We start from the raw sequence: 19,467 nt of genomic DNA on the forward strand, positions 1-19,467 counted from the left end.
ACCAATACAGTGATCAGTGCTAAAGAAAAGCACTGACACTGTACTAATGACACTGGGCAGGAAGGGGTTAATGTGAGAGGCGATCAAAGGGTTAACTATGCTCTGGGAGTGTTTTACTAGGGGGTGGGGGTGTGTGCTTTACTGTAAGCACACTGATTGGGATGGCTGTGCTGTGCAAAGCCATCTCGAGCAGTGTGCTTGAGCTGACAGGGAGGAAAACTGTAAACAAAACAGTCTTCCTCCCCGTAGGTGATTGTCAGTAATCACCGGGCACTGGCGGGTAATTACCGTCCGGGACCCGGTGATTGACATCCGTGGCCGTGAATGGCGGCGCGGAGAGGGCATGCACGCAGCTCGCCCCCTACCCGGAAATGCAAAATCACTTATATATACATTATTTTGCCCACAGGTGCCTCCGTGTAGCAGTATATCTGCTATCTGGCAGCGTGGAAGCGGTTAAAGGAATTGTTCATGTACTTTGACAACCAGCCCTTTGATTTAGAATATATACCCATAGCACAAAAAAACCACCAATCTTGGTTGAGTCCATAACTAATCTTTATTGTTTGCTTTCATATTTGGATTAGGGACTCCCGGATTACTAATATACAGACCTTGAGGCATTTTGAAAATTTTGATTACATAGGTTTTGTGTGGCATTACATGTGCAGCCAGTTGTTGATGTCAAGGGTAGCACATGAGACCCCCTATATAACATAAATTGGCCAAATCAAAGAGGCTATTGTTTTTAGCCTGAAGAAAATTAAATTACATCAATATGTTGCCTTTTTTTCCAAACAAAAATGTAGATTGAAATTGATCTTTTTCTAGTGCAATAAATAATTGAGTTACCTAGCTGAGATACTGGGAAAATACATATGGAAAAGATGGATGAAGAGAGAAACGAGCATTGCTGGAGACAATAAAAACAATAAATGACAATATAATCATTTTATTTTTTATTTGTTTTAGTGCTATACCACCATAGGATAGCATCACCTATGCAACTTTGATCATGTGAATGTTTCAATTCGTGACAATAAAATTGAAAACACATAACTAAATAAAGATAAGAAAGCATATGCAAGCAGGTGTGATTAAACATATCAATGGACATGCATGGCATGTTAGCTGTTCAGCTTTGCATAAAATATGTCCCTGAAAAAGCTTTCATTTGAAAGTCACATATTTTGAGGTTATAGATACATCCTCCCAATTTTTTGCTTGTCTGTGAAGATTAGATTTAATTAAAGAATGACAAACTTTTTTTTTTTAGTGGCTGACAGTTGATGTTTCCAGAGAAGGAGTGTTGGCAGCAACATCTTGATGTTCTTGTTCAGACATTTGACTTGCCTCAGCAATCTCAGCAGTTTCAAAAGTTTCATAAAATCTCTGGAAAAAAAGAGTCAATAGTCAAGGTAAGTTTACTCCATTGCTTATTTTCACTATTCAGCAAACAGGTGCACCTTTTCTTATCTATTAAAAGGAATTAGCAATGTTTCTGAGGCTGAATTTAACAACCATAGCGCAGGAACTCCTTGCTTTCTTATTCTCATTTATTTTAACGGTCTTCTACGTCAGTATTTCTCAACCTTTTTGCAGTCAAGGCACCCTTTAAAATTATGAACAGTCCTGAGGCACCCTTTAAAAATTCGTGACAGTCTTGAGGCACCCTATTCTAAAATGGGGTGCCTCAAGACTGTCCATAATTTTAAAAGGGCACCCCATTCTAAAATGTGAAAAACGATTCTAATAGTTCTATATCATGCAGCAACATCCACACATGTAGGACACCCAACATTAGAAGAGATTTATTCTTCCAAAGCAAATATATCTTTGCACTCTGGTACTGACTAGTATTCCAGTGTTTCTCTTCTCCCTCAGTTTTTCTCCATCACTGAGCTAATGTGACCCCAACACTGATGGAGAGGGGCAGGTGAGGGTCAAACTAGGATGCTGTGCAGGCAAGTGACATCCTCCTTCTCAACAGATGATGTGGTTGGTTGTCATTACGCCGGCGGCTAGAAGGTCATAATGGTGCACAATGAAAACCTGTGGCTTTGTGTAACTAAAAGGCAGGCTTGTTCCACCCGCTGGCTTGTATGCAAGTTTTGGACAAATTTTAGACATTTTGCCAAGTCACCCCTGAAGAAACCTCAAGGCACCCTGGTTGAAAAAGGCTGTTCTATGCATTAACATTGTTTTCTGTAAGTGCAATGTGTACAGCAAGCTTCTACAAAGCATTGGCAGAGCTTTCAGACAGCTTCAAGCAGCTTTGTTTGAAGACTTTAGGGCTTGTTCACACTTGACTGCTTCCCAAACACCCCCATAGCATTTGACAGGCGTTAGGTGTTTCGGGAGAGTTTTTAATGCTCCCCAAACGCCCTATGCGTGATTTTGAGGTGTTTTATGGGCGTTTTCTAAGCATTAAACCCACTCCACAATAATAATAACCCGCTCCGCTATAATGAAGTTAATGGTATTAACGCCCTGCAAACGCCTTGCAAATGCCAGCCAGGCGTTTGAGGAGCGTCACCATAGACTTGAATGGGAGGCGTTGAAAAGCTTCAAGTCCTCCTGACTCAACATAAGACATCAATTTTGCCACAACGCCAACGCTTCAGTGTGAACAGCACTGTGTGCTGCCATATGTATAATTTTCATAGGAGTTTGAGAAGCGTTATAAACGCCCCTCAAAGGCCTGCAAAACGCCTGCTTACAGAGCTAGTGTGAACTAAGCCTTAGGCTACATTTGCTCTTTGTGTGCATCCAGTAGCAATCACCGCAGGTCAGGGGCGGACTGACAACTCATGGGGCCCCCGGGCAATAGGGGTTCATGGGGCCCCTGTGTCCTTGCCCAAACTCAAAAAAGCCTATGAAAAAGGTACCAGGGGCATCTCATGGGGCCCCCTACTGATCCCGGGCCCTCGGGCAGTGCCCAAGTTTCCAAATGGTCAGTCCGCCCCTGCTGCAGGTAATGGTTGGCTGTGCAGACAGCCACAGATAGCTGAAGCCGCCACTGACCTGTCATTGAAGTGTGCAGCTCGGTAGCTGAACACCAGTGACTAAAAGAGCTGCAGGAATCAGCAGATTCCTGCCGCTGCTATTCACACCGGGCTAGTTGCCCATGCAAATGTAGCCTTAAAGTGTAACTCCAACCAAAACCATTTGAAGTTTGAGTAAGTTGGGGGAGGATTAGAGCTTCTGTTGCATTTTTATTGATACAAGGATGAAAAACTGCATTCTATGTCCCCACAGTCGTACCATATAGATCAAGGGTGTCCAACATTTTGACCTTCCTGGGCCACATTGGAAGAAGAGGAATTGTCCTGGTCCACACATAAAATACACTAATAACAAGGATAGCTGATCAGCAGAAAAGTCAGATCACAAGTTAATAATCACTGATATAGATAATGTATGTATCTGTGTAATGATACGTAATATTTTTTATTATAACTGTAAAAGAAGGCAACATAAAACTAGTGCGATATTTGACACTGTTTTTGATAAACCAACACATCAATGGATATAGTAGTAATTCTTAATAAATTCCCAAGGTGCTTATCAGATATTTTGCTTCTAATTTTGCCCTTCATGTGCTTCATCCAAAATAGTTGCTCACAATTATAGATGCTTCTGTAAACTTATGACATGAATAAGGCATGATTGTGAAGAGTGGAGATTTTTTGGGGGGTAGATAAAACGTATAAAAGCCTGGTAAAGAGATACTCTCAAATATTTCTTTGGCCTCATGTGTTCACTAAGTGTAAATGTATTTTTACAAACAATTAAAAAAAAAAATCAACATTTTTAAGTTAAGCAAGTTTACAATTTTTTGTTGGGCCGCATTCATAGCTGCCTTGGGCAGCATGTGGTCTATGGGCCGCAGGTTGGACACCCCTGATCAGGGGCGGACTGACCATTTGGAAACTCGGGCACTGCCTGAGGGCCCGGGGTCAGTAGGGGGGCCCATGAGATGCCCCTTGTACCTTTTTCATAGGCTTTTTTGAGTTTGGGCAAGGACACAGGGGCCCCATGATCCCCTATTGCCCGGGGGCCCCATGAGTTGTCAGTCCGCCCCTGCCCCTGATGCAGAGTATGAAAAATAGTGTGACAAGGATGATGATCCAATCTAACCAACACACATTCTCCTAATGTATCAATTCTGTTGCAGGAAATATTATGAAGTAATTGTGTGCTTAGACTAAGGTATAATAAACATTTTATACACAAATTGAGGAAATGCTAATATATGAAGCATACATTCATTTCTTCTAGCATATAATACTAAGAGTGTCTTGAAAGGAATACACATTGTAATTGTAAGTTAACCACTTCAAGTCCGGACACATTTACCCCCTTCCTGTCCAGGCCAATTTTCATCTTTCAGCGCTATCACACTTTGAATGACAATTGCACGGTAATGCAACACTGCACACATATGAATTTTTCAGCATTTTTTGAGACAGATAAAACTTTATTTTGGTGGTATTTATTCACCACTGGGATTTTTATTTGTTTTGCTATATAAATGAAAAAGGCCAAAAAATGTTTAAAAAGTGTTTTTCTTAAAAAATTTTGCAAATAAATAATCTTTCTTCATAAATCTTGGCCAAAATGTATTCATTTATCTTTTTAGTGAAAAAAAAATAACCCAAATTGATTTATAACCAAAAATTATAATTTTTCTACATTTTTTTTTTTACATTTTTTTTTTATTTTTTATATTATTATTTATGGGTTGGCCAATCAGTGATCACATGATCGGAACCTTAGACAGAGGTCCCGTACAACTATCCGGACACAGCGGGCACCGTATCGTGGTGCTGTGCGCTCCCAGGGAGCACGCACAAGCGGGGAGGACGATTATAAACGGCCACCCACCCCTGCACTGCTCCTGTCCAGCCATTTATATACATGGGCCGGACGGGAAGTTGTTAATAAATAAAAGATATGTATGTAACAAGAAGTAAAGCCCAGCTGTGTTTGCTATGTAGCAACTGCCATATGATGTTCGGCTGCTGGTGAATTGGCAGGAGCATCAGTTTCTAAAAAATTAAAGCACTTGTTACCTCAATATTTCATATTCCTGATATGTGTCTTTTGAACCATGTACTTGTGTTAAAACGTATTCTGTTCTTTTTGTATGTCTTCCGTTCTTCCGTTGTGTGAAATCCCTGGTGTTCCTGCCAGTCCCTCTGCTTTCTTATTTCAAACTGACCACACTAGGCTGAGAACACATGCATCTCAGTGCCATCAGTTTTCTGGCTGGGCTGACGACACAGCCTGCCTGGTCTCCAATGGCCTGACATGCTTCTCTGCACAACTCTACCCTGGGAAAATCACAGTATTGCTATTTCTTTGCCTCATGCTGACATACCCCTATGCAGTCTCCACCCATGCATCTTATGCAGCTGAGAGCAGAGATTATGTAATCACTTATAAAAAAGGAAAAAAGTATTAAGGCAGTTGTAAGGGCTCAAGTTTTTTTTTACCTTCATGTATTCTATGCATGAAGGTAAAAATCCTTCTCTATGCAGTAGTCCCCCCCCCCCCCGAATACTCACCTAAGCCCCCTCTCGATCCACGATGTGCACTGGAATCTTAGCTGGAATCTTAATCTTCTCATTGGCTGAGACAGCAGCGGGAGCCATTTTAAATCTTTAAATGGCCAGCAGGAACTGATAGGGCATATTCATAGTTCACAGCAGAAACTCTGAAGTTGTTCTCTCAGCAGCTCAGATCCCCCTGCTCCCCCTCCCAGCAGTGGCTCAGTTCACTCTGCCCAACCTCTCCCTGCAGTGACTCAGCAGCCTTCCATCTTTCTGATCTTTAAAGGCCCCATTCACACCTGAGCATTTTGTAGCTTGAAACTCAAAGCTACAAAACACTCAACAGTAAAATTCTCTTTGTTTTTAAAGGTGCCAGTTCATAACTGAGTGCTCTGGCGCCTGTTGCTAGACGCCTGTCACTTGAAAAATAACATTCTACTTGGACAAGGCTTCTTGGTAATGCTTCATACAAAACTGCTAGTGTACTCCAGGACAAACAGCAATGTTCAAGAAAGTTTACTTTCTACTCCTTTCCTTTTTCTTTGCCTTTTCTTTCCCTTTCACGCTTTTCTACTATCTCCTTAGATAGGAAACATTTTTCAGATGTTATCATCTTACAAAAGGGGGGTCTTTTTTGTTACCTCTTGAGTTGTATTGAGAATTTTGAGGGGAATTCAGGATTATGGTTGCTACATGTTGGATGTTTGAGCTAACAATTCCCAATACTGACAGTTCTTATTGGTAAGCTTCATCTTTATGTTTGAATCCTTCTATCTGCTTTTGTATAGGAGGTATTTTGTGACTGGAAGTGTTTTTGCCTGTCTGAGGATATTTTGTTTTTACAACCCCTGCTATTTCCTAAAGTACTTGCTTGTTTTTTGTTGGCATGCTATTTTTGTACATATCTTTGTATTTCCTGCATTGGAAAAACTAATAAAAATTTATTGAAAGACAAAAAGAATATTCCGAGGGATAAAACATATCAGGAGAGATTTCATGAGCTTACTATGTACAGTCTGGAGGAAAGAAGGCTAAGGGGAAAAATGACCTTTAAATACATCAAGGGGGTGAATATGGTTCAGGAGAGCAGTATTTACAATATAAAGTCAAGAACAAGAACACGGGCATATGACCTCAAACTAGCAGGAGGAAAGTTCAAAACTAATCTTGGAAAGTATTATTTTATCGAAAGGTAGTCTTCCAGTAGAGGTAGTGGGTCATTCAACAATAAATGGATTCAAACTCGCTTGCAACAAACATAAACTCAGACAAAAAAGTAAGAAAAAAAAAATTATATACATATATATATATACATATATATATACATATACACACATACACTATATTGAAAAAAGTATTGGGACACCCCTCCAAATCATTGGATTCAGGTGTTTCAATCACCTACATGGCCACAGGTGTGTAAAATCAAGTACCTAGGCAGGCAGTCTACTTCTACAAACATTTGTGAAAGAATGGGTCGCTCCCAAGAGCTCAGTGAGTTCAAGCGTCATGCCAGCACCCTGATCACCGCCATACACCATACCAGCATCCTGATCCCTCATTACTGCCATACCCCATACCAGCATCCTGATCACTGCCATACCTCATACCAGCGTCCTGATCACCACCATACTTCATAACGGTGTTCTGATCACGCCATACCCCATACTAGCGTCCTGATCACCACCATACCCCATACCAGTGTCCTGATCACCACCATACCCCATACCGGTGTCCTGATCACCACCATATCAGTGTCCTGATCAACATCATACCTCATGGTAACACCCTAATCATCGCCATACACCTTACCAGCATCCTGATCACTGCTGTACATCATACCAGCGTCCCACATTTTAGGGTCTCAACTGATCAATCAATATATATCCCATAGTTTGTAGACTCTATAGCTTTCACACAGACTAAATAATATACACTGTTTTGGGTTATTTTCACCCACAAAATGTAGCAGAATACATTTTGGCCTATATATATATATATATATGAAGAAAAGTTATTTATTTGCTATATTGTATAACAAAAACTAAGCAAAAAAAATTTTTTTTTTTTCAAAATTTTTGGTCTTTTTTTATTTATACAGCACTACAACCAGTGGTGATCAAATACCACCAAAATAAAGTTCTATCTGTCTCATAAAATGATATGGGTACAGTGTTGCTTAACTGAGTAATTGTCACTAAAAGTGTGATAATGCTGAAAGCTGAAAATTAGTCTGGACTGGAAGGGGGATGAAAGTGTCCGGACTTGAAGTGGTTAAAAAAAAGGGGCAGACTTGATGGACCATTTAGCCTTTTTTTCTGCTGTCACTCTATGTTTCTATGTAATATGAATTTATTTTTGGGCAAATTGTAGTGCTTTTGGTCTCATAGACATAAATAGGAGCACCTGAAAATGCACAAAAGTGCATGTTATTCACTCACATACTAGAAATCTATGGGGGAAAAAAATGTTCAATCTTGCTCCAGTCATTCTCTACATCACTACCAAAATGTAAAAAAAAAACCCTGGAAAATCACCAAAATATGCTATGCTTAAGTGTGAATGTAGCCTAATGTAACACAGTGAGCAGAAACGGGGCAAGGAGGCCATGGGAAGTTGTTATGCTGAGATAAAATCGGTCAGGAACGAGAGCATCTGCTAGTGGCACTGTGGCCACAGACCTGGAAATTGTAGTTTTGGTGCCTCTCAGCAGACAGCAGGTCCCAGAAATTAGTCTGCACCTGATGCTAGTTGTTGGGGATGGGGGTTTTTTGCCCGTCCGCTAGCTTTCCACAGCGCCTCCGTATTTAACCTGTATGTCCATCTGCTCTGTTTCTGTGACGTGTAACCCTGATCCTGCCCGCTTGTATTTGGCGCCATGTACCTTCCCCCCATTCTGGCTCATTCCTGACCCGCTATGCCTTGCTCCTCAGTCTGATCTGCTCTGCCCTACTTATCCTGCTCTCTGTATATAAAACTGACTTAGTTTAGGTAATTTTTCTTGTATTTGCTTTAAAGCAGGTGTAATGAATTAAAACTCATGGAGGTCCGACCAGTGAAATACTCTTTTAGGTCCGAACCGCTTTTATTTTCCAGCCCTCTCCTACTGTATATCACAATCCCTATACTTCAGTGTCCTCAGTACCCCCCCCCCATACGTCACAGTCCCCAACTTCACATCAGTTTCACCTTCACTGTAGTGTTGTCAGGCCTCCTGCACATCACCCCCACTCACTCCTTTACAGTACAACCCCATTATTTTCAGAAATCCTCAACCCCCCTTCAAACCATCACCCCCACCCCACACTACTGTCCTCTGCCCCTTTCACATCCCCCCCCCATCCACTGCTGTCCTCTTTCCCTTCACATAAGCCCCAGCAGAACTGTGCCCCCTGCACATTCCCCCACAACCGGGCCCCCCCCTTTACATCTCCCTCCCCACAGCACTGCCCCCCTACATCTCTCCCAGCAGCACTGCCCCACCTCCTCACATCACAAATTCCCCCCCCCCCACAGTAGTGTTCTCTGCCCTATTCACATCAAACCTCCCCAACACACACACACACGCACAGCACTGTCCCCTTCACACCCCTGAGGTATACTCTGCCCTCCTCTCATCAACCCCACCCCCCACTTCACATCTCTACCCCACAATACTGTCCTCTGCCCCTTCACATCCCTCTACTACAACATTGCCCCCCTTTACATCTCCCCCTCCACAGCAATGCACCCCTCCTCGCATCACAAATCCCCCCTCCATTTACATCACCCCTTCATAGCACTGCCCCATTTACATCACCCCCCACCACCACCATATGCACACAGCACTGCCCCGGTTCACATTTTGCCCCCCTTTACATCACACACACAGCCAGAGTAGTGTCCCCGGCCCCCCTTCACTCTCCTACCTTAGAATGGAGAACGGGAAGCGGAGCATTTCTGGATCGGGTGTGGGAAGCACAGCACATCATTGAACAAAGCCGCTTCTTTCCCCTCATCTTCCACCACTGTTATAGCAGCAGAGCAGACAGCAGGAGACAGAACATTTCTGGAGTGAGTGTGGAATAACAGCACAGTATTGAACAGAGAGTGGGAGCGGGAGCTATCATAACATTTCTGGAGTGAGTGTGGAATAACAGCACAGTATTGAACAGAGCGTGGGAGCGGGAGCTATCATAACATTTCTGGATCGGATGCGGGAAGCACAGCGCAGCTTTGAATAGAGTGCGGGAGCTGCGGGGGGTTAACTTTTGTATTAACCAGCAGGTGATTGGCTGCTAGCACTGCCCTGCTTCCAATCAGCTCTTGGTTATTCACTCTCGAGCTCTGTTCAATACTGTGCTGTTATTCCACATTCGCTCCAGAAATGTTCAGTCTCCTGCTGTCTGCTGTCATAACAGAGTCGGAGGATGGAAGGAACGAAGCAGCTCCTAAATGGCGTGATCGGGTCCAGATGAAACAGTGGCTAGGTCTGCATCCAGACTGCTGTCCGCCATTTAGTGATACCTGCTTTAAAGGATAAGTTCACCTTTTAGTAAAAAATAGTAAATGCACAAATGTGCATTTTTTATTTTTGTCTGCAGGAGCCTGTAAAGCAATGCACCAGTGATCAGTAGATCGCTGGTGCCATGCATGTCTCCTGCAGACCTGTAAGTATATCTGCCTGCCTATACGGGATGTACAAGCAAGCAGATATACTGACAGGTAGAATGAATAAACTACCTCGATGCTCCACAGTGCCGTGGTAGTTCACTAAGAATTACAAGACTGGAGCCGCTAAGGCTGTCTGGACTTGTAGTCTCTTATTCACAGAGGACCATGTTTTTTAAAAATCTGACAGCTAGCTGGGAGCAGGGGGTGAAGGGGATAGAAGATCCCTCGCTAGCTTTCAAAGCAGGGAGCAGGGGACTTTCTGATCGTAACATGTTACACCCTGAATATGTGTTACAGAAGGTGACGTTATCCTTTAATTAGACTCATTTCTACTGGTTAAGTTCACTTTTATATGGATTTACTGAGGTTTTTTTGGTCCATTTGGAGGGTTGTATCAGTTGTTTTGTTTCATATTTCTGTTTTCCTAGTAAATTACATTTTCACTCAGTTTTGAGACTTGTGTTCCCAGGGCAGATCCACACATATCTAGTCACACCTACTTTACAGGATACCAGCACTTGGTATCCTAACAACATCTTCAGTGCTTATGCAGTTAATGTTGAGGATAAACTGTTCCACATTGCCTGCAGCAACAGAGGACAGTGAAATCTTCTTTTAAAGCTCATTTATGTTCTTGTTTAGAATATGCTTGAAGGTCTATCACCTTAACACAGAAATCCATTTAATCTCAGACTAGAGTGATTTTACACATTTAATTTCCTTTCTTCCAATGACTAAGCAGGGTAGTGGGGCAGTGAAGGAAAGGTGAGTATGGCCTGTTGGGGAACAGCAAAGCACAATTTCGCTTTAAGATCAAACTAAAAGAAGTCATATAAGAAATCATAACTTACCTCTGTTTGTTTTTCAGTTTTAGAAAGTGGACATACTACAATGTTTACACTACCAGAAGATAGAGTGTCTGCTGTATTGTCTCCATCAGCAGCTGACAGGCCTGACAAAACAAGAGCACTAGAAAAGCCTTTCTTTCCAAACAAAAGGCTTAATGTTGAATTTGTGGATGAAGTGTAACCAGACTGTTGTAGCTCTTGGGTTTGTTCATTTATATTTTTATTTGCATGAGAAAAGGGAGAGGGAGTGCAATTTGGTACACAGTGTTGACTTGAAGATAGTCTTTTAGTAATGTTATAATCAGTTGTTGCATCACAGCATGCATGGCGTTTTTCCTTTGCCCCGGAATGAGCAGAAATCTGGTTTAAAGAAGAATGGGTGTGTGCCGATTTACTCTTCAATTTCCTTTTACCTGTAAAAGAGAAAAGATCAATACACAAATATATATTTCTATTTAAAAAAAATACATATAAGGCCAAAAGAACCAGAGGTATATTTGTACTATGCTTTGAACGATTATTTCCACTATAATAAACTAAAAAGCTATTTATCAATATGAATAAGTTTGAAGAGAAATTGGTGTGAAAAATCCAGAGGTTACTATTGCCTAACTCCTTCTAGAAAAAAGCAGGAGAATCTGGGTCAGCAATCAATGGCTGGAGCAAAAGGGTGAACAAAACAACCTGCACAAGGAGCATTTTCAGAAGCCAGAATTACCAGGCAACATGCTGACAAGTTTCCATAAAGTGGATTTTTTAATCAAAAAGAATTAACCATTTATAATTTTGATTAATATTTAACCACTTGCCCTCCAGAAGATTTCTACCTCCTTCATGACCAGGCCATTTTTTTCTATTCAGCGCTACCAATGGCGCAGTCACGCAACACTGTACCCAGTTTAAATTTATATCTTTTTTTTTTCACACAAATAGAGCTTTCTTTTGATGGTATTTGATCACCACTGGGTTTTTTTATTTTTATTATATAAATGATAAAAGACTAAACATTTTGAAATATTAAAAAAAAAACAATATTTTTTACTTTCTGCTATAAAACATATTCAATAACATTTTTAAAAAAAAAATCTAATTTCTTCATAAATTTAGGCCAAAATGTAATCTGCTACATATGTTTGGTAAGAAAAATCCCAATAAGTGTATATTGATTGGTTTGTGTAAAAGTTATTTAAACTATGGTATAAATACTGGAATTTTTTTTCTTTTTTTATTCTAGTAATGGCGGTGATCAGCAACTTGTAGCGGGACTGTGACAGTATGGCAGGCAATCTGACACTAACTGACGCTTTTGACTCTTTGTGGGCACCAGTGATACTAATACAGTGATCAGAGCTAATAATATACACTGACACTGTACTAATGACAGTGACAGGGAAGGGGTTAATATCTAGAGGAAATCAAAGGGTTAACTGTGTGCCTAACAGTGCTTGTTGCATTCACTCTGTGCTGTTTTTACTAGGGGATGTGTTGGAAAAATACTAGCACATCCCCACTGACAGGACAGAGCTCTGTGTTGTTTACATTCACAGAGCTCTGTCCTGTTTTCCTCTTCGCCAATCAGCGGGTCCCCGCCATCCATTATTGGTCGAGATCCACTAATCAGCTTGTGCTGTGACTAATCACAGCACAGCTGGGGCAGCGGGCGCATGCGCCCCTAGTCAGGTGAGCCGTATCACGTATTAGATACATGATCAAGTGCAGGAGAGCTGCTATGCTGCCGTACTCCTACGCAAGGCGTAAGGCAGGCGGTTAAAATGGTTATAAAGCCAGAATATTTTTACCTAAATGCATACCCTGTATTAAGGTAAAAAAAAGGACCACTACTAGTATTGCCCCTTCACCTCCCAAAAAACTTACTTTAGTCCTATCTTGATCCAGCGCTGCAGCCATCTGCAGTGGCATAGGTCTGTGTTCCTCTTCCCAGAGGACACAAAGGCAGCAGTGGGACAGATTGGTTCCTGCTGCTGTTAATCAAATCCTGCGAAAAGGGAGCAGGGACGGGGCCAAGACATGTTGTGTATGTCTAAGAACACACATAGCCCGGCAATGGAGCGAACCTGCACAGCTGCCCCCATAGCAAGTGGTTTGCTATAGGGCAGACACAGAAGAGGAGGAGCAGACAGCAGGGCTCTCAGAAGATAACATGTTATACTTACTTGCTCTGTGCAATTATTTTTCATAGTGCACCCCTGATCCTCCTTTTCTTAGAGTTCCCCGTCAGCAATATGGGGAAGACGTGCGGGCTTGCGCTGAGTTGGCTCTGTGTGTCCACAGACACACACAGTGTTGCTCAGCCCCACCCCCCAGCTTTCACTGACAGCAGCATGGCTCCTGCTGCTGTCTCTGAGCCTATGAGGTGAAAGAAAGAGAACAGTGCTGCTGCTCTCAAGCACAGCAATGAATCAGAATTGGGCTCAAATAAGTATTTAGGGAAGGTTAGGGGGAGCTGAATATGAAAGATTTTTATTGTTAACCTTAATGCAGAGAATTTATTGCGGTAAAAAACCTTTAGCTTTTACAATTACTTGAAAATGATGTGAACATGGGAAAAAAGGTCTATTGGCACACAGTAAGGTAAAAAACTAAATCATCATAAAAAAACAATAATAATAAAAATAATTCAAATTCAAAGAATTTTTATCAAACAAACTTTATAATGCTAGAAAAATATGTCTGTAGCTATCTTAACTCACCAAAATAAAATCATTGAAAAACAGACCCAACTGCACATGGCATCACAAATGAATAGGCCGCTGTGCCCATGCAAACACGTCCACATGGACCCGCTACAGTGTGAACCTAGCCTTAGTCAGTGTACTGAACCTGGCTGTCTGTGTGGCTGACTGTTGATTTTTTTAATGTACACAAAAGTACCATATTTAAAAAGAAATAGATTAGACCTGCAGTGGACCTGGTCTATAAGGCTAGGTTCACACCTGCATTTTGTGTGGGTGCGTTTGCATTGGCATAGCTGTACGTTTATTTGAATGCCTGTGGGAAACTCAGAGATAAAGTCCAAAACACACTTGCAGAGGGCAGGCACATGCAGCACCATGTGGTTTCCCGCACCCGAAAACGCATTGCATTTTCTAAACCATGGGGGTGCCTTTGTCCCAGCACCAGGTATACTTAATCTATCTTGGACAATTGCTAAATACTTGGATATTAACTATTGCTAAAATGATCCATTGCTTAGCTATATCTTGTTATCAACCTCCATAATATTATTTTTTTTTTATCAAGTCATCTCTTAAGTTGGCTTCACACAGCTGTGTATTGGTAATGTGAACATTACCATGCAAGTTATCGCAATGTGCAGTAACGCACGTTATATTCTACATTTGTTGCAGTGCTAAACATTTTGAATGTCAAACCTTCACAACACACCTGTGTTAATGCAACACATCAGAGTGGACAGAAGTAGAGCCTGCCTAAAGGTTTGGAAAAAAACACTTCAAAAACTATTTTCAATAGCTTTTCTTTATCAATAGGGAATGAAAACTGTACAACCTTTCAGTTCAGTAATATAAAAAAGGTACAATTCGCTAGTTTTACCCACTAGGTTTTAATCACTGGTCTGCAGGATTTTCTTTTTCTATTTTTTTCACTTTTTTAAACTGCAAAAAAAAATGATATGGTAGAAACTATATTTCCAGTGTTTTGGGGTGTTTTACTGCAGAAATCAGGCATACACAGAGGTGACAAATGTTAAAAAAGCAATGCTAAACACCACCAAATTGTTTGGCAAATACTATACATTAGCTAATTATAAAATGCTGATGTCATGAAGGTTAGTAATTAGAAATATATTTAATAAAAACAGTCAAGTCAGTAGTTTGGACTGCGCAAGGACTCAATAGGTAAGGGTACATTTTTCTGCAATACATAACATAAGCAATTTTTCAACTGCACTAATGCAAGCAGAGAATATTCTATGTCTCCCCTCCCCTGCCTGAATAATAGTTGTTGTAGTTGAGAGTATATATCCTATTTTTCTATTATCCTGGTTTAATTCAACCACTTTCCCTGCATAGGTAAAGGACATGTTCACTCTAAAACAGCTAAGCTTGTTGCAGTATAAGCCATCTTATTATTTTGGATACATATAAGGACAAGTCCCTCTAAAAATAAAGACTCACCTATTGGTTGCAGACTTTTTAAATCCAAACATTTAACCTCTTGATTTTCATTACAAGCATTCTGAGAGTTTCTTACACTTTTACTTGCATTGCTTTCCGAATAGCTGGGTACTGAGGATAAACTTCTCTCGCAGTCAGATTCTTCAGCATTTCCAACATTGTCATTACTTCTGTTGTTCTCTTTCCTCATGCTAGATAAAAGGTTGATAATAAGCTAAACTGTACAAACAATTAAATATTCTTGAATGATGTATTTAAAAAGTGCTATTTGAAACTAGACATACAGTACATGGTGATGTTTATTAGTAATTTCGTGACTATTAAATCAATGTATATGTGTAACTATTTTTTTTTTGTTTTAGATAGTAAGACAGTGTTAGTGGGCCTGGAAGGTTTTATTGTTGTCTGTGTCTTGGCTTGAGAAATTAACCTTCTCCATTTTTCCTGGTATCCACTGTCACCAAGAAAGAAAGTGAAGGGATATTCAACATTTTGCAGTTGTCACTAAAACATGAGATGAAAGGAAATATTCCAGTGGAGATGCTTGTTCTGGTTACAACTTTCTCAGAGGGTATTTCCCATCACTTTGTAGATATTTCCCCAACTTCTTGTTAGTCTCTGGCAGCAAATGAAGAGGAATCTTCCCAATGAGACAAAGACAGCAAAAAAAAAAAAAGAAGCCCCCCCCCCCAAAAAAAAAGAAAGTGTGGAGTATACATAAACCTTAATCCTCTTTGGATAATGTACAGTACTGTGCAAATGTTTTAGACAGGTGTGAAGTTATGCTGTAAAGTAAGAATTTTTTAACCACCTTCCCCCCGCCATATAAGGAAATGACGGGCGCAAGGCGGTTCTCTCATTCTGGGAGGATGTCATATGATGTGCTCCCACTCTAACTTCACATGCGTGCCCCTGGTGGTGCGCAGCGCGGCGATCTGTGGTGTGCTGTGTCCCTGGGAAACAGTGGATCACTGGTCAACGGAAAGAGCCAAAGACGTCTGTAGCAAACTTGCTCATCAGAGATGGACGCAGATTCCCCCTTTTTATTAAAAGTATTAATTTATCCTTTATTCTCCTTCCCCCTCAATTCCTGAGAGGCACAGTGACAGATGTGTGTGTGTTAAAAGTTGCTGGCAGGCTAGAGCAGCAAGGGGCCCAGAGCTACAAAGGCACCCCAGAGAGACAGAGCCTGGCTGTCCAAAAACATGTGTAAGCTCTCACCTTGTAACTGAGATAAGGTAGCTTTTCCCAGGACTTGAAAGAGATTGTAACCTCATAAAACCTACCAGCATAGGTGACAGAATTAAATGAACATTCCTCAAGTCAGTTTGTCCCTTGTGTTTCATATCATGGATTATGAAGATGTTGGTTTTAATTCAGAGTCCGCCCGACGATCCCTCCCTAAACAGAGTATTGGTCAGTGACTCAGAGCCACCCCCCCTGCTGGGGGACTTTAAAACAGAGGCTAGCAGGCGTAAAAAAGGAAGTTGAAGACATCTCCCAAGTGTAACATCAATATAACACCTGGGGAGACCCTTTGCTCTGAAACTTGGATCTGCTTACGGCTAAGGCTTAAATGGCAAGTAACTTAACCCTTTAACTTCCTTCCTATTATCTCATTGCTGTGCTATGGTTCTTTGTATGTATATATATATATATCTTAGTTACATCTCTTTCTGTAAATATTTTATTGCACCTGTTTGACTCTTTTAGTAATAAATCTTTCTTTCTGAAAGTGTTAAACTGTTTCTAAAGCGCTTAATTGCAATTTACGAATTCCTGCCTCTAAAGAGACGCTACTGTGTTTGTTTAATCCACTGCCAAATCGGCCTGCGGTGACCGTATTGGACAGATGACTTTTCAACTATTACAGTGTATATTTGATAAAGAGAGTTTCCCCTTTCTCTGTACAAAAAGGGGTGGTGGCAGTGTAAGGGTCAGTTGCTTAATAACTTGACCCAGTAACAAGCACATCCAGGCTGCAGGCACAGATTGAAATCCATTAACTGGAAAATCGCTGTGTAGGGTGCAGCTGGGTGTGGTATTGTTACGCACGTCACATCGCGGTCTGGACCGGCCGTTCCTTCAGTCACGAGTTTGGTAAGAAGGTCTGGGGTCTGACGCCGCGATCGTGACATATTGGTGGTCACGGTCGTGAGATTGTCGCATGTTGGTGGCGGCGATCTTGCGATCGTGACAACGTCGGCTCTGTCATGTGATCAGCTGTGTCCAATCACAGCTGATCGCATGTAAATAAGGAAATACCGGTTATCTCTATTTCTCTCCTCACGAGCTGTCACGCTGACAGCTCGTGAGGAGAGGAGAGCCGGTAATCGGCATTACTCAGAGGGGACACGTACACTGATCATCAGTGCCCTGATGATCAGTGTGCCCTGATGATCAGTGTCGCCCCATCAGTGCCACCTGTCAGTGTCCATCAATGCCACCTGCCAGTGCCCATCAGTGCAACATCAATGCCACATATCAGTGCCTACCAGTGCACATCAATGCCACATATCAGTGCCCATCTGAGCTGCTTTTCAGTGCCACCTATCAATGCCAGTTAGTGCCGCTTATCAGTTCTGCCAATCAGTGCCACCTATCAGTGCCAGTCAGTGCCGCCTATCAGTGCCAGTCAGTGCTGCCTATCAGTGCCCGTCAGTTCTGCCTATCAGTGCCACCTACCAGTGCCCATCACTGTAGCTTCATTAGTGCACATCAGTGAGGGAGAAAAATCACTTATTTACAAAATTTTATAACAGAAACATTTTTTATCAAAATTTTCAGTTGTTTTTGGTTTGTTTAGCAAAAAATAAAAAACCCAGAGGTGATTAAATACCACCAAAAGAAAGCTCCATCTGTCTCAAAAAAGTATACAAATTTCATCTGGGTACAGTGTTGCATGACTGCGCAATTGTCATTCAAATTGTGACAGCGCTAAAAGCTGAAAATTGGCCTGGGCAGGAAGGGGGTATAAGTGCCCTGTAGGCAAGTGGTTAAAAAATACATATTTTAATTGTTTATTTTTATCAACATACAAAATGCTAAGTGAGCGAACAGAAGAAAAGTCTAGATAAAATTAATATTTGGTGTGACTACCCTTTGGCTTCAAACCAGCATCAATTCTGTTGTTAAGAGGCTTAAAACTGGGTGAGGAACAGCAAAACTCTGCTACTAAGGTGAGGTTGTGGAAGACCGTTTCATGTCACAGGGCATAAACCATGGCAAGACTGAGCACAGCATGCAGGTCTCTAAAAAGCAAAGATTTCAAAGCTGACTGGGGTTTTAAGATGTGCTGTTCATAGACGCAGTAGTCGGCCAAGGAAACTTCATGCAGCAGATGATAGACCCATCATGTTTCAACGTCAGATGTCCAGCAGTGCCATCAGCATGGAACTGGCAGAAGCTAGTGGGACCAAGTACACCCATCTACTGTCTGGGGATGTCTGTCCAGAAAATGGTCTTCATGGAAGACTTGTGGCCAAAAAGCCATACCTCTGACGTGGTAACAAGGCTGAGCAACTCAGCAAATGAAATGCAGCAGGTGCTCTGGACTGATGAGTCAAAATTTTAAATATTTGACTGTAGGAAGAGGGAGTTTGTTCTCCGAAGAGCTGGAGAGCGGTACAATAATGAGTGTCTGCAGGCAACAGTGAAGCATGATGGAGGTTCCTTGCAATTCTGGGGCTGCATTTCTGCAAATGGAGTTGGAGATTTGGTCAGGACCAATGGTGTCCTTAATGTTGAGAAATACAGGAACATACTTATCCATCATGCAATACCATCAGGGAGACATGTGATTGGCCCCAAATTATTCTGGACAACAACCCCAAACATACAGCTAATGTCATTACGAACTATCTTCGGAAGAACAAGGAGTCCTGCAAGTGATGGTTTGGTTCCCACAGAACCCTGATCTCAACATCATCATGTCTGTCTGGGATTACAGGAAGAGGCAGAATGATTAGAGGCAGCCTACACCCACAGAAGATCTGTGGTTAGTCCTCCAAGATTTTGGTAACAACCTACCTGCCGAGTTCCTTCAAAAACTGTGTGCAAGTGTACCTAGAAGAATTGATGATGTTTTGAAGGCAAAGAGTGGTTACACCAAATATTGATTTGATTTGGATTTCTCTTCTGTTCATTTACTTTCCATTTTGTTAAATTATAAAAATAAACTATTAACACTTCTATTTCTGAAAGCTTTCTTATTTTACAGCATTTTTTTACACCTTCCTAAAACTTTTGCAGAGT

General features: G+C 41.4%; 1 protein-coding gene across 1 annotated transcript in view; it reads right to left on the bottom strand.

The window, feature by feature from the left end:
* Positions 1–936: 936 nt before the first annotated feature.
* The window catches only part of PCNX2 (pecanex 2), a 212,046-nt gene continuing 193,515 nt past the window's right edge, over positions 937–19,467 (bottom strand). Inside the window, exons 31-33 of the mRNA XM_089669801.1 lie at positions 15,214–15,404; positions 11,060–11,469; positions 937–1,392 (exon numbers count right to left, since the gene is read on the bottom strand). Coding sequence (XP_089525927.1) covers positions 1,273–1,392; positions 11,060–11,469; positions 15,214–15,404 — 721 coding nt within the window. The 3' untranslated portion in view covers positions 937–1,272. The remainder of the gene's footprint in view (positions 1,393–11,059; positions 11,470–15,213; positions 15,405–19,467) is intronic.

This window comes from Staurois parvus, unplaced genomic scaffold (genome assembly GCF_062004578.1).
Source record: "Staurois parvus isolate SC_StPar_1 unplaced genomic scaffold, SC_StPar_1.0 ptg000081l, whole genome shotgun sequence".
Taxonomy (NCBI): Eukaryota; Metazoa; Chordata; class Amphibia; order Anura; family Ranidae; genus Staurois; species Staurois parvus.